Source organism: Bos mutus, chromosome 21 (assembly GCF_027580195.1).
Source record: "Bos mutus isolate GX-2022 chromosome 21, NWIPB_WYAK_1.1, whole genome shotgun sequence".
NCBI classification, from domain to species: domain Eukaryota; kingdom Metazoa; phylum Chordata; class Mammalia; order Artiodactyla; family Bovidae; genus Bos; species Bos mutus.
Window position 1 is genome coordinate 23,825,748 of NC_091637.1, and position 14,065 is coordinate 23,839,812.

Below are 14,065 nucleotides of genomic sequence, written 5' to 3' on the forward strand. Positions count from 1 at the left end.
TAATAAATATATGAATAAGATCCATATGTTTAGTTTAAGGCTTAAGACCTGGGTTTGAGATTTATAACTTTGTATAAATTCAATATTAATTAAAGCACAACTTGGAATGGTCATTCCATGCACACAATTCTCTTGGGACATGAAAAGTCACCAGGTATCTAAGAATCACCTCTGAAGGGTGAGGGTGAAAGGAGGTAGAGGCGAGAATATTTTTTTACTTAGACTCTTCTATTTCTTTGGGGGAAAAACGCCAAGAAACAAATGGCCCAAAACTCTGCACATACTGGCAGTGCTTCCAAGACAGCCCAGGAATCAATACAGGGAACGAATCCTTTACAAATGAGAGAGGATGCCACTAACCATGTTGGCAAATGTGGTCAATCAAGATAAACACTGAAAAAATAACTCATTGCATAAAAACAAAAAAAAATTAAAAACAAAACCTTGCTTCTAGAATAAGTGGAAATACTGGGGGTAGGGTGGGTATTGGAGAAGGCAATGGCACCCCACTCCAGTACTCTTGCCTGGAAAATCCCATGGATGGAGGAGCCTGGTAGGCTGCAGTCCATGGGGTCGCTAGGAGTCGGATACGACTGAATGACTTCACTTTCACTTTTCACTTTCATGCACTGGAGAAGGAAATGGCAACCCACTCCAGTGTTCTTGCCTGGAGAATCCCAGGGATGGGGGAGCCTGGTGGGCTGCCATCTATGGGGTCGCACAGAGTCGGACATGACTGAAGCGACTTAGCAGCAGCAGCAGGGTGGGTATATGTGTTCAGATTAAGGAAATGCAATGAAGGAGTTTCCCTGATGGTCCAGTAGTTAAGACTTCACCCTCCAATGTAAGGGGTGTGGGTTCAAACCCTGGTCGGGGAGCTAAAATTCCACATGCCTCGCAGCCAAAAAATCCAAAGCATAAAACAGAAGCAATACTGTAACAAATTTGATAAAGACTTTTAAATGGTGTACATCAAAAAAAAAAAAGAAAAATCTTTTTAAAAAAAGGAAGAAAATGTAATGTACATATCTCAGCAAACCACCAGGACATATGGGAGAAAGCAGAGAGGTGACAATTATTTTTGTAATGCCTCCCTGGGCATCTTTGGTGGCTAATTAACCCTAGAATTTCCATGTGTGTTGGTACCTACCTCTGAGGTGCCCCAAAGTCTAGGTTCTTGACACTCCCAGACCTCAGTCCTTACAGAGCTGCTGGCAGTCCTGGTTTACATACAATATTCTTTTTTTTTTAAATTATTTAAAGAATCCACATCTGTCTTTGTATCTTTCTTATTCCTTATGCAGTTTATCTGTGTTTTCCCTTCTCCCTTTCTTGCTCACGCTTACTAGAAGTGGTCTTTCAAAAAAAGATAATTCTTGGTTTTATTGATTGATTCTACCTTTTTGCTGTTATTATTGTGTATTTGATTAATCTCTCATTTATCTGTATTGATTTCTTCCTTTCACCTAGAGTGATTTGTTTTGCTGTTATTTTCCTACTTTTTGGTTTGAATGATTTATTCATTCTCTTCCAACATTTATTTTCTATTAAATGCATTTAAGACAGCTATATATCACAGGTTTTGACACAGAGTTCTCATGACTAAGTGATCTTTAATTTTACTTTCCATTTCCTTTTGCACGTTCTTCCATTTCCAAACATCCAGAATTTGGAAACTATACCCTCCTTGTAATTCTTGTGTTCTACGATTTTACTTAGGAAATTTGTTTTCTTTTCTACAGTCCAGTAAATAATTGATTACTGAAACGGTTTTGAAGGAATTTGAAGTGAATATAAATTCTCAATTTGAGAAATGAAGACTATATTTACTTACAATCAAATTTATTAGTCATATTTTATGCAAATCCCCTATGATCCTATTTATTATTGTCAATTTAATCTGTTATTTTATGGGAAAGCTATGCATTTTGTCAGTTCTCTATATTTTTCTGATTGCTTTTGCCCTCTATATTTAGATGCCATGTTATATGATGCATAATGTTATATGATGTCATAGTATTCTGATAGACCGCATGATACATCTTCCTATGTTTTAAAATCTTCTTTTTCCAGTTAGTATTCTTTTAGCCTCAGATTTTACTTTGACATCACTTTTATTCCTCTGTTGCATATGGTTAGCACTTGTCATGGAATATCTTCATTTGTTGTTGTTGTTCCATCGCTAAGTCGTATCCGACTCTTTGTAACCCCATGGACTACACCAGGCCAGGCTCCTCTGTCCACGGGATTCTCTAGGCAACAATACTGGAGTGGGTTGCCATGCCCTCCTCCAGGGAATTTTTCTAACCCAGGGATCGAACCCACATTTCTCACGTCTCCTGCATTGGCAGGCGGGTTCTTTACCACTGAACCAACATTAACTTTGTCATGTCTACGTTATGTTTCAGGTGAGTCTAATATCATCTAATTCACCTGTTGTAGAAAGTCCTTAAAGCTTCTTGTCACCTATTAGATATTTCCACGCTTTTTGATGCTGTAATAAAACAGATATTTTATTTTTATATTTGTTCTGTCACTCACTTGGGTTCTGCGAGGAAACAGAAGTAATCAAGAGAGGTTTCAGTCCATCAAATGAAACTAAAATTCCTGAAATGTGCTTTTAAATTTAACCTTTCAACTGAATCGCTTTGTTAGTAATAAAGTTGCATAAAATATCTTTATTTATCAAGAAATTTTAAAGTAATTTTAGGTATGCCAGTGATGTTTAAATGTTCTGTGTTTCTCATTCTTCCAAAACTGTTTCCAAAACCAAAACAAAATAAGCTTTCTGTCAAGGCATTAACATTTCTAGAAAACTAACTGTGCTCACCCAGAAACAAGAAACTCCCCGGAAGACAGTGAGGCCAGGTCCAGGGCATCCTGTAGAGGATAACCCCACACACACACCCCATGGCACAGTTCTGGGGCTGGACTCCCTTCCCCAGCATCTGCTGAAAGCCCTGCTACCTGCTACAGCCTGTATCCTCCATGTTACACCCAAGGAAGCCTTTCCTTGGAAAGCAGAGAAAGCTCTGATTTCTCTCAGCCCTCTCTCATTGGGGGAGTCTGGTTATTAACACAGGGTTATGTTTAAAGGTCCCAAAACAAAAGGGAAGGGAACTGAGGAGATTGATAAGTAGTGATGGTCCCACTTCTGCCTCCACCTAAACTATTCATGGGCTTCCCTTGTAACTTAGTGATAAAGAACATGCCTGCCAATGCAGGAGACACAGGTTCCATTCCTGGGTCAGGAAGGTCCCCTGGAGAAGGAAATGGCACCTGCTCCGTTACTCTTGCCTGGGAAATCCCATGGACAGAGGGGCCTGGCAGGATATAGCCCATGGGGTCACAAAAGAGTTAGAAATGACTTTGACTAAACAACAACAGAGAAGGACTTCACACAGGTGACCTGGAAGCTTGTTCAGAGACACGGAGGCCATAGTCTTCCTTTGGAATGTGATAACAATCATTTCCATAGTACACTCACGGGATCTTTTAAATGCTTTCACACATATAATTTTTTTTTGCATAGTTCTTAAAACATCCATGTGAGGCAAGCAGAGCACACATTAGCATCCTTGTTTCACAGGTCACGAAAGTTTGAAACAGTTTATCCGAGTAGAGGCAGCTGGTTCCAGTGGCAGAACCAAGATAAAAATTGTTATGCAGCTGCTGTAACACATGGAAACAGAGTCCTCCACACATTAGATCAACGTTTACAGTATTTGAAGAGTCTTCTCCCACTAATACATTTTGACTCTCCAAGATACTTAATCACAATTACTTCGGCTGAAACTGTTCACCAAGATGGGCCATCTTTTGAGCATTCTGACTTTGTCCAGTAGAGGGCACCAGTTAGCCATAGCCCATCTCTCAAGGGCCAGCATCTTTATTTGAACTTGGAAGTAATCAAAGAACTGCCTTTTGGATTCCATAATCTACACTTTAATTCATACCTCCTAGACCCCCACTCTAACATCCTTTACGATACCAGTATATCTCATATCACAGTAAAAGTCAAATTTACGAGATAATTCACATTAAAATGTTCTCTTACCCTTTCCATATCCAGAAATTCGTCATCTAGTTTTGTTCCTTCAACACCACTTATTTTTTCACTAAACAGCTGTAGAAATAAACACAAGTAATTGTTTGTACAATCATTCGTTATCACAGTATTTGACTCAAATTATTACCAAAAAAAATGTTCAATTCCAAATTGTTGGATTTTTTGGACGAAGTCCTTTAAGAAAATCATTGGAGGGAATAACCATAGTTAAGAATATGGGAAAATACACACTCCTCACTCTTTCAACAGACACCTATTATGCACCTACTATATGTAAAACACCAGAGAAGGCAATGGCACCCCACTCCAGTACTCTTGCCTGGAAAATCCCATGGATGGAAGAGCCTGGTGGGCTGCAGTCCATGGGGTCGCAAAGAGTCGGACACGACTAAAGCGACTTAGCAGCAGCAGCATATGTAAACACAAGGCAGTTTCTCTAGTAGAAACATAAATAAGATCTTTTATCTTTGTTGCGGCAAGTGGGATCTTTACTTGTGGCATGTGAGATCTAGTTCCCTGACCAGGGATCGACCCAGGCCCCCTGCATTGGGAGTGTGGAGTCTTAACCACTGGACCACGTTATTTTGAACACACTAAGGTTCATTTGTGTTAAGGAGGAGATGGAGAATGAATGGCGTAACTGATTTAATAAGGTATGAGAAGTATCTGCTTTATGTAATTAGTGGTAACTATTAAAAGCACAAAACAACTAATATACATATAGTACTATGAGTTATAACATAATATCCATACCAGCACATCAGTGGAAAGTCAATGTTTTCCTATCCAAAAGAAAACAAAGATAAAGGATATTCAGGAGAACATAAAAGGTGATAAGTGGAAACTACAAAATTAAGATAGTAATCACAAGTCCAAGAAGGTCAGTAATCATTATCCATGCAAATAAGTTCAACACATGAAAGGATAATTAATGGAGTCGATTTTTAAAATCCAGCTATATAGAGCTTTTAAGAGACATACCTAGAATGCAACACACAGGAGAGTGAAAATATTAATAGACAAATTATCTTGTTGTTGTTTAGTTGCTAGGTCATGTCTGACTCTTTGTAGCCCAACAGGCTTCTCTGTCCATGGGATTTTCCAGGCAAGGATACTAGAGTGGGTTGCATTTCCTTCTCCAGGGGATCTTCCCAACCCAGGGACTGAACCCAGATCTCCTGTATTGCAGGCAGATTCTTTAGCATCTGCAGCCATGAAATTAAAAGACACTTGCTCCTTGGAAGAAAAGTGATGACAAACCTAGAGAGCGTATTAAAAACAAAGACATCCCTTTGCCGACAAAGGTCCATATAGTCTAAGCTGTGGTTTTTCCAGTAGTCATGTATGGATGTGAGAGTTGGACCATAAAGAAGGCTGAGCGCTAAAGAATTGATGCTTTCAAATTGTGGTGCTAGAGAAAACTTGAGAGTCCCTTGGACTGCAAGGAGATCAAACTAGTCAATCCTAAAGGAAATCAATCCTGAATATTCACGGGAAGGACTGATGCTGAAGCTGAAGCTCCAATGCTTTGGCCACCTGATGTGAAGAGCCAACTCATTGGAAAAGACCCTGATGCTGGGAAAGATTGAGGGCAGAAGGAGAAGGGGAAACAGAGGATGAGATGGTTAAATAGCATCATCAACTCAATGGACATAAATCTGAGCAAACTCCCAGAGATAGGGAAGGACAGGGGAGCCTGGCCTGCTATAGTCCATGGGGTCTCAGAGAGTCAGACACAACTTAGCAACTGAAGAATGACAACAAAATTAATAAGGAGAGACCTGATCTAATAATAAATGGAGCAATTCACCAAAATTCTGGTATAATATAATCTACCTAACAGCATAACTTAGAAAAAAAATAAAGCAAAAACTGAGAGAAATAATTGAAATAACAAATCCACAATCTTTAAGGAGATTTTTAGCACAACTCTCTCAGAAAACTGGCAGATCAAACATGATTAAAAGAAAATAACTTGGAAGAGATACATATAGTTTTAATGATCAAATTAATATCCTTGATAAAATATGCACAAATATATATATCCCTCCAACTAATAAACAGATAATATATAGTCTTTGCAAGTACAGATAGAACATTAGAAACAGTGATCATTTACTAGGTCACAAATCAGTCAATACCATACAGAACACATTTTAAACCACAATTCAATTAAATTAGAAATCAATCCAATATAAATAAATATGCAGGTATAAAGTTTTAGAATTCAGTACTAAATAACAACGAGTTTAAAAGGAAGTCCCAAGAGGAGTTATCGAAAAAAATTAATAATGAAGATATATCAAAACCTGTGAGATGCAGCAAAATCAGTGTTTTGAAATCAATGTGTTACTTTAAATTCATTAAAAAAAAAAACACATCTCCATGTTTCAAACGGATACATGTCATTCAATCTAATTCAGCAAACATCTGAAAGTCTACCAACTAGGTCAATATGCTAAACGTACAAAGATCAATCAATCTAAATACATTTCAGGGCTTCCCTAGCAGCAGCAGCTGGTGGCTCAGTGGTAAAGAATCTGCCTGCCAATGCAGGGGACATGGATTCGATCCCTGGTCCAGGAAGATCCCATATACCGCAGAGCAACTAATCTCATGCGCCACAACTACTGAGCCTGTGCTCCAGAGCCCGGGAACCGTAACTGCTGAGCCCACATGCTGAACTACTGAAGCCTGTGCTCCGAAACAAGAGAAGCCACCACAGTGAGAAGCCTGAGCGCTGCAACTAGAGGGTAGCCCCTGCTCACCACAATTAGAGAAAAGCCCGTGCAGCAACGAAGACCCAGTATAGCCAAAAATAAATAAACTTCCTTAAATACATTGCAACCACTTATACTGAGAAGCAGAAGTAAATGGCCGTAACACAATGAGATGCAGAATAGAGAGAAGCACAATTTGTTCTTCAAACCCAGACGGAGGAAAGCAAATTAAATGGATGAGAAGGTGCCAAGAAATTCCCAGAACTGACCAGAAGGGGGACAAGGAGATTCATTAGAAGATAAGGGACACACACACAGTGAAGAGGCAGACAGTGGAAAAGTGTCCAAATTTTAGTCTAAAACTCTATCTACCCTCTTCAGCCTTAACCACTAGTAAGCCCTCACCGATCCAGCTTCTCCATCACAAACACTGCATCTGACCTGGGCTTGCAAGATGGAAGTAAAGAATCTAAGATACACATAGCCAAGGAAATGTGTCTCCTGTTATCTTCCCCTTGTAAGAAAAAGGATCATGTTGCCAATTAAACCTGTCCCAGGATGGCACCCCACTCCAGTACTCTTGCCTGGAAAATCCCATGGACAGAGGAGCCTGGTGGGCTGCGGTCCATGGGGTCGCTAGGAGTCGGACATGACTGAGCGACTTCACTTTCACTTTTCACTTTCATGCATTGGAGAAGGAAATGGCAACCCACTCCAGTGTTCTTGCCTGGAGAATCCCAGAGACGGGGGAGCCTGGTGGGCTGTCGTCTATGGGGTTGCACAGAATCGGACACAACTGAAGTGACTTAGCAGCAGGATGGCCTGTTGCTATAATCAGAGATGACAATCTTCATTCACCATCTACTTCTTGGTGGGCTCCAATTTAATCAATAATGGGAAAATAAAAACCGTTTTCAAAGACAACAGAGCAGTGATGCAAAAGACATTTATTTGGGAGACATGAAGTTTTTGCTTTTCATCTAGATGTGTTGGGGTTTTAGTGGTAAATGTTAACACAGCCTTGGACTTCTGCTTGTGCAAAAAAAAGAAAAAATATCTGTTTTCAAAGAACTCTTGGCTTCTCCAACTTCTTCCCTTTTATGAAGCAAGAAATTAGACAGCAAGAAAGCCAGAACCTAGGAGAAAACGTAAAGAAGCAGATTTTATAGCGCAGGATGCCAGAACGTGCTTTGGAACCATATTTGCCAACACATGTGCCACAAAACACCTGCTGCACGGGATACGAGGAAGAGTCGTACAAAGGAACAGCTCCTTCATCATGTCCTTGGAAACGTGGAGATAAACAAAATTAAGCAGACCTCTACTCAAAGAGACTTTTCAGAGACTTTAAAGTGGAAATGAGCACTGTTGATTTCCAAGGGGGTGCATGTAAGATAGAGCATTTCCCACCCATCTCTGGTCATGGGAGAGGTCTCAGCCGAATAGTATGTGCTTTGAGAAGCCCTGAACCAAAAATCTCACCTTCTCTACTGACTCCTTTTTTTTTTTTTTTCTCATTCAACAAGTCAGTAGTCATGTCCTGCTGTTATCAGCTTGGAAAACAAGACAATACTCAAGTATAAATCTAAATCATGAAGGTTATTTGTAAGTTGTTAACATTAGGAGACGAGCACAGGGCACTTGTGAGTTCTCTGTGCTAGTTTTGCAACTTTTCTGTAAATCTAAAAATATTTCAAAATACAAGATGATTTTTAAAAATCTCTGAAGGCAGAGAGCAACCAAGGCAATCAGGATCTCAGAGGCCCAAAATCATGAAGAAGGGAAACGCACTGAGAAGAGCAATACATTCACAGCTGCCTTTTCCCTTGGGGGAAATTCCTGCAACACGTGATATAAAAGCTAAACAGAAAGCCTCAGCCTAGAACCTGCCGCAGCCTTGCTGGGCTGGGAAGAGGGAAACTGAAGTGCACTGTAACCTAGGAAATCAGGCTAGAAGAGGCCAGAATTCCAGGGAAAGAAAAAAGGACATAAAAGAAGTAAACCCAATAGGCTGTGTGCAATTTTCTCTAAAGGCTTTTGACAATTCTTAAGCTGCATATGCACAAGGCAAGATGCTTGGCTACCAGCAAAAAGTGGCTGCTAGAAGGCTAAAGATCTAAGTGGAGATTTCTGCATTGTCACAGTGATCAAGAGACAAAATTAGAGAGTTCAAGATGCCCAAAAAGAAGGAACCTCAGTAAATACCCTGGGTTTTTGGTTCAAATCCTGAAGGCCTAAAGGCCTAAGACTAACTGCAAGGTCGAAAGAGATGGGCCCTCACAGAGCCTGATGTGCAAACTTGACTTTGTTCAGTCCCTGTTTGCATCAAGGTTATTGACCTTTACCCTCATTATGTGGCAGAATCAAACTTTCTCTCTGGAGGAAATCTTCATATACAGCATCTACCATTAAAATAAAAAAAATCATTTATCATGCCAAGAGACTGAACCAAACAAGTGAAAATTAAGGGAAAAATAATAATCCAATAGGCAATCCCAATACTGACATCAAAAATTATCTTTAAGATAATTATGACTGGCAAACCCACAGCTAATATCATACTCAGTTGTGGAAAAAATAAAGCTATCCTTCTAAAATTAGAAACGAGACAAGGATGTTCACTCTCACTACTCTTATTCAACATGGTATTGGAAGGCCTCTAGTTAGGCAAAGAGAAGAAATAAAAGGCATCCATATTGGAAAGTAAGAAGTAAAACTGTCACAATTTTCAGATGATGTGATTTTGTATATTGAAAACCCTGAAGATTTCACTTAAAAACTATAGAGACAATAAATACAGTAAAGCTGCAGGGTATAATATCAATATAAAAAAGTCTGTTGCAGACGTAGAGAATGAACTGACCATTGTTGGCAGGAAGGATGGGGGAAAGGGATAGTTTTATTCAATTCACATAAAATTTAAAAACAGAAAAAACTAACCCATGATGATAGAAATAAATGTAATGGTTATCTTTAATTCAGGGTTACCAGGGAGCATTTCAAGGAGCTGGTCACGTTCTACATTGTGAATTGGTTTTGTGGACGTGTTCACGTTGTTCAAATACATCAAGCTACATATGTGTGAGCTGTCACTTCCCTGTATGTATATTTTATTTCAATTAAAAAAAATGCTTAACTCACTCTCCCATGAGCCCTGCATTCAATGCTTTTAATATTTGCAATTATCATATTTTCATGATTTATTTATCCACAAGGAAGCTTAATAAACAATACTGGTCCACTTCTTCCTCCCTTGTCTCAATAATAGAAATAAAGTTCATTGTCTGACTATTTACATCTGGAAGGGTCTGCTTCTTAGAACTGTGACTAAACCATACAGAATCGAATCACCTAGATTCAAAAGAACAAAAAGCCTGTAGGCTATTACATGGTATTGCATCCACTGTGCCCTAAATGCTGCTTTCAGTTTAATTGGTACAGCAGCAGGATAAAGAAATTAACAAATGTCAACAAGAGAAAGGAGATAGATAAAATACCTACAGCAAATGTTGCAGACATTGAATCAAGATGGTGGCTTGAACACACACATCTTCCTCTTCACTGTACCAAATACCTTTAAATAAACTTTATATATATATAAAAAGAGAGGCATATGACACATACATAACAGTACTGAAAAACAAAATGTGTGCTAGCAGCAGATCAGAAATGGTGAGAAATTCCTAGAAGACAGAAAGCAGATGGGATCAGCAAGCTGAGGAAACGGACCAATATAGACACGGCAGAAAACCACTCCCAAGATAAAAATTAATACAGAGAAATTCCAAGTCGGAATAAAAGGAGCACAGATAGAACAGAGTGGGCTCCCAAGAACTCATCCAGAGACTTGCTAAAAGAACCATATAGAAAGCTACAAGGATCAACGAAAACTGTCTAGCCTGTCCCCATTCCCACATCTGTACCCGAGGGCAGGGTCTGCAGTTACTCCATGTTTGGTTCAAACCCCTGACGTACTGCTGATTAGAGAATAACTGGGCAAATTATGGAAGCTCTCTGTGCCTCCAATTCCTTATCTGCAAAATGTAGAGACATAAGTGTTATTACATATATATAGTCAACATTATATATGTGAATATATATAATATATATATTATATAATCGATATACATGGGTGCATGTGTGCTAAGTCATTTCAGTTGTGTCTGACTCTGCAACCCTACAGACTGTACCCTCCCAGTCTCCTCTGTCCATGGGATTTTCCAGGCAAGAATACCGGAGTGGGTTGCCATGCCCTCCTCCAGGGGATCTGCCCAACCCAGGAATCAAACCCACGTCTTCTGCATCTCCTGCACTGGCAGGCAGACTCTTTACCACTGTGCCATCGGGGAAGCCACAGCTATAATAACTTGCAGCCAAACTCATTCCTACTTGATAGACCTTAGTATTGATACACCTTGAATGGTTCTATTCAACCTGCTCTCACCAATGACCTTTTAGTTTCTAAACTCCCAAAATAAATTTTCACTCTTCACTAACATGGGCTCTCTGGGTATTCTGACTCTATTGACCAACCTCTTCCTCAGAGTTCCTCTTTTCTTGGCCTGTGGAACCTAAGTCTCTTCTCTTTCATCCCTGGATACTCCTTTATTACCACTGAAGTTATTTTTTTTTCTCATCCTACACACACTCCTCCCCTTCCTACCCGCAATTCATCAGCCACTAAGTCCTATCCCACATCCCAAACATCTCTTGATTCCATTGCCTTCTCTCTGCTTCCACAAACACATCCTCTGTTCAGGCCACTACTCTGAGAACCTCCCAGCTGGGCTCTTTCAGCCCCTCCTCCACACTGCTGCCAGTCAGCTCTCCGAAATGGCAACTGAATAATGTCATTCCCCACACCGATTCAGTGGCTTCCTCATGCCTTTAAAATAAAACCCACCTCAGCTTCCCTGGTGGCTCAGCGGTAAAAAATCTGCCTGCCAATGCAGGAGACACAGGTTCGATCCCTGACACAGGAAGATCCCACATGACACGGAGCAACCAAGCCCATGCGTCACAACTACTGAGCCTGAGCTCTAGAGCCTCAGGAGCTGCAGTTACTGAGCCAGTGTGCCAAAGCCTGAGCCCTTGAACCTGAGCTACACAAGAGAAGCCACCACAATGAGAAGCCCACACACCGCAATAGAGAGCAGACCCTGTTGGCGGCAATTAAAGAAAAAGAAAAAAGCCCATGCAACAAAGACCCAGCACAGTCAAAAATAAATAAATAAAATTATTTTTTAAAAGAATAAAAAAAAATAAAGCTCTTAACAAATTTTTTTTTTTTTAAAAACCCATCTCCTTAACATAGTGGACCACGCCCTTCATGATCTGACTGCTCCAGTCACTTTCCCACCACTCTTGATCAACACTGCACACAACTTCCTTTCTAATCCTGAGTCCCTTGGAGTATCCTGCCCTTTCCAGCCTTTGCACATGCTATTCCCAATGCCTCGGAAGGCTTTTCCCATCTAGCTAACCCCTAACGAGGCTTTAAGGCTCAGTAAGTGTCACAAGGATGACCTAGCTGGGTGCCTCTCCTGTGGTCCCCTTCACACAGTAAGTGTTAACACCGCACTTATCCCACTGCACTGTCAGCCAGCCACATGCAGTGCCTGTCAGCCAGTCACATGCAGTAGCCTGTGAGATCCCTGAGAGCAGGATCCGTAACACTAGAAGAGTACATGTCACACAGTAGGCCTCCTGGCCAGTAACTGCTCCCCCTCCCACTCCCCGTCAATGCACCGAAGGGCACTGAGGCAATCCATGGAAACGTTAAGAATAGTGTTCGAAATTCTATTAGTGACTCTCTGCTCTGCTCAGTTGCTCAGCTGTGTCTGACTCTTTGCGACCCCATAGACTGTAGCCTGCCAGGCTCCTCTGTCCATGGGATTTCCCAGGCAAGAATAATGGAGTGGGTTGCCATTTCCTCCTCCAGAGGATCTTCCCAACCCAGGGATTGAACTCTCGTGTCTCTTACATCTCCTGCATTGGCAGGTGGGTTCTTTACCACCAGTACCACATGGGAAGCCCTTCCTATTAATGACACTTTTCTCCAGTAAAAGTCCAGGAAAATTTGACCCTGAATGATAGCAAGGAAATAACTATACTATGTCTAACCATGTGATCGCCAATGAAGATAAGAAGATTCCAGTCAGTGAAATTAAGAAGGTTAAAAATAATTCTCATCATACAGATGCTACATGACAATAACAGAAAAGCAAAACATGATGATTAATTGAAGGAAAGCAAACCTGTTGCTTTAGTAACTTCAAGATAAGAAAAAAATGTAACTTCTGATTTTGTCTGGGTCACTTTACAAGAGCTATGTGGAATGTAATCTCAGAAACTTAGAAAAAAAATTCCTCCCACAGAGTTACAAGTGAAAGGCATGAACCTATATGACTTCTCTTTGGAAACTGGAAGACACATTGTTCATGAGAAAACAACAAAGAATATAGTATCTAGATTCTTTTTAAGCCAATAGAGCAGCAACTTGTAAGTATTGAAGCTTTCAGAAGAAAATGCTGTTTCACCAACACCATCTTGCAAAAAAAAAAGAACTCTCCAAGACCACAAAGGCTTAGGCTCAGATCTCCCTAACTGTGCACACACTCCACTGCCACTTCCTCTCATGCTGACCTCACCCACTCCCCAGTACTCCAAGAGGAGCCAGACTAGAGAATTCCCTGGTAGTCCAATGGTTAGGACTCAGTGATTTCACTGTCAAGGGTCCGGGGTTCAATCCCTGGTCAGTGAACTAAGAACCCACAGTCTTGCAGTTCAGAAGGAAAAAAACAAAAGCCAGACTTATTTGAAAATTCAAAACAGGGGGAGAAGAAATCACCTTACATAGTTTAATCCCTTTCTACGGCCTCTGTCATATCCTCTGGCCCTAGCTGTTGGGTTAAATTTAACATCCTGTACACCAAATATGACCTTCTCCATTCACTAGAAGGTTTTGGTGACCACTAGGATAGTTGATGTTTTTGCCAACACATGGGCCTCAGGGAGGAGAATCCTCACTAATTTTACATTCAGTTGGTATCAGAAATGTGATACCACCGAGAGATACGAAAGATAACAGCAAAATCAAAACTAAACAAAATAACCCCACAAGTACTTGAGGCCACACCAGACGCTTAAGTTAAACTTGGGTCTGTATCTGGAGCTGAGGGCCAGATGTCATAAAAGCTCCCCAAGCTTGGCCCCAGGGAGCAAAGAAACTACTAACATGAACTACTGCAAATCCTGCATGTGCGCTCAGTCGTGT

General features: G+C 40.6%; 1 protein-coding gene across 13 annotated transcripts in view; it reads right to left on the minus strand.

Annotated features, from left to right (window-relative positions):
* SH3GL3 (SH3 domain containing GRB2 like 3, endophilin A3) overlaps window positions 1-14,065 on the minus strand; it is a 118,370-nt gene that overhangs the window by 61,174 nt on the left and 43,131 nt on the right. For 12 of the 13 annotated variants that reach the window (XM_070358398.1, XM_070358393.1, XM_070358391.1 and 9 more), the window contains one exon: window positions 4,058-4,126. In XM_070358398.1, the coding sequence (XP_070214499.1) occupies window positions 4,058-4,126 (69 nt within the window). Of the gene's footprint in view, window positions 1-4,057; window positions 4,127-14,065 lie in introns of those variants that run through there. The other variant, XM_070358394.1, reaches the window with a different exon arrangement.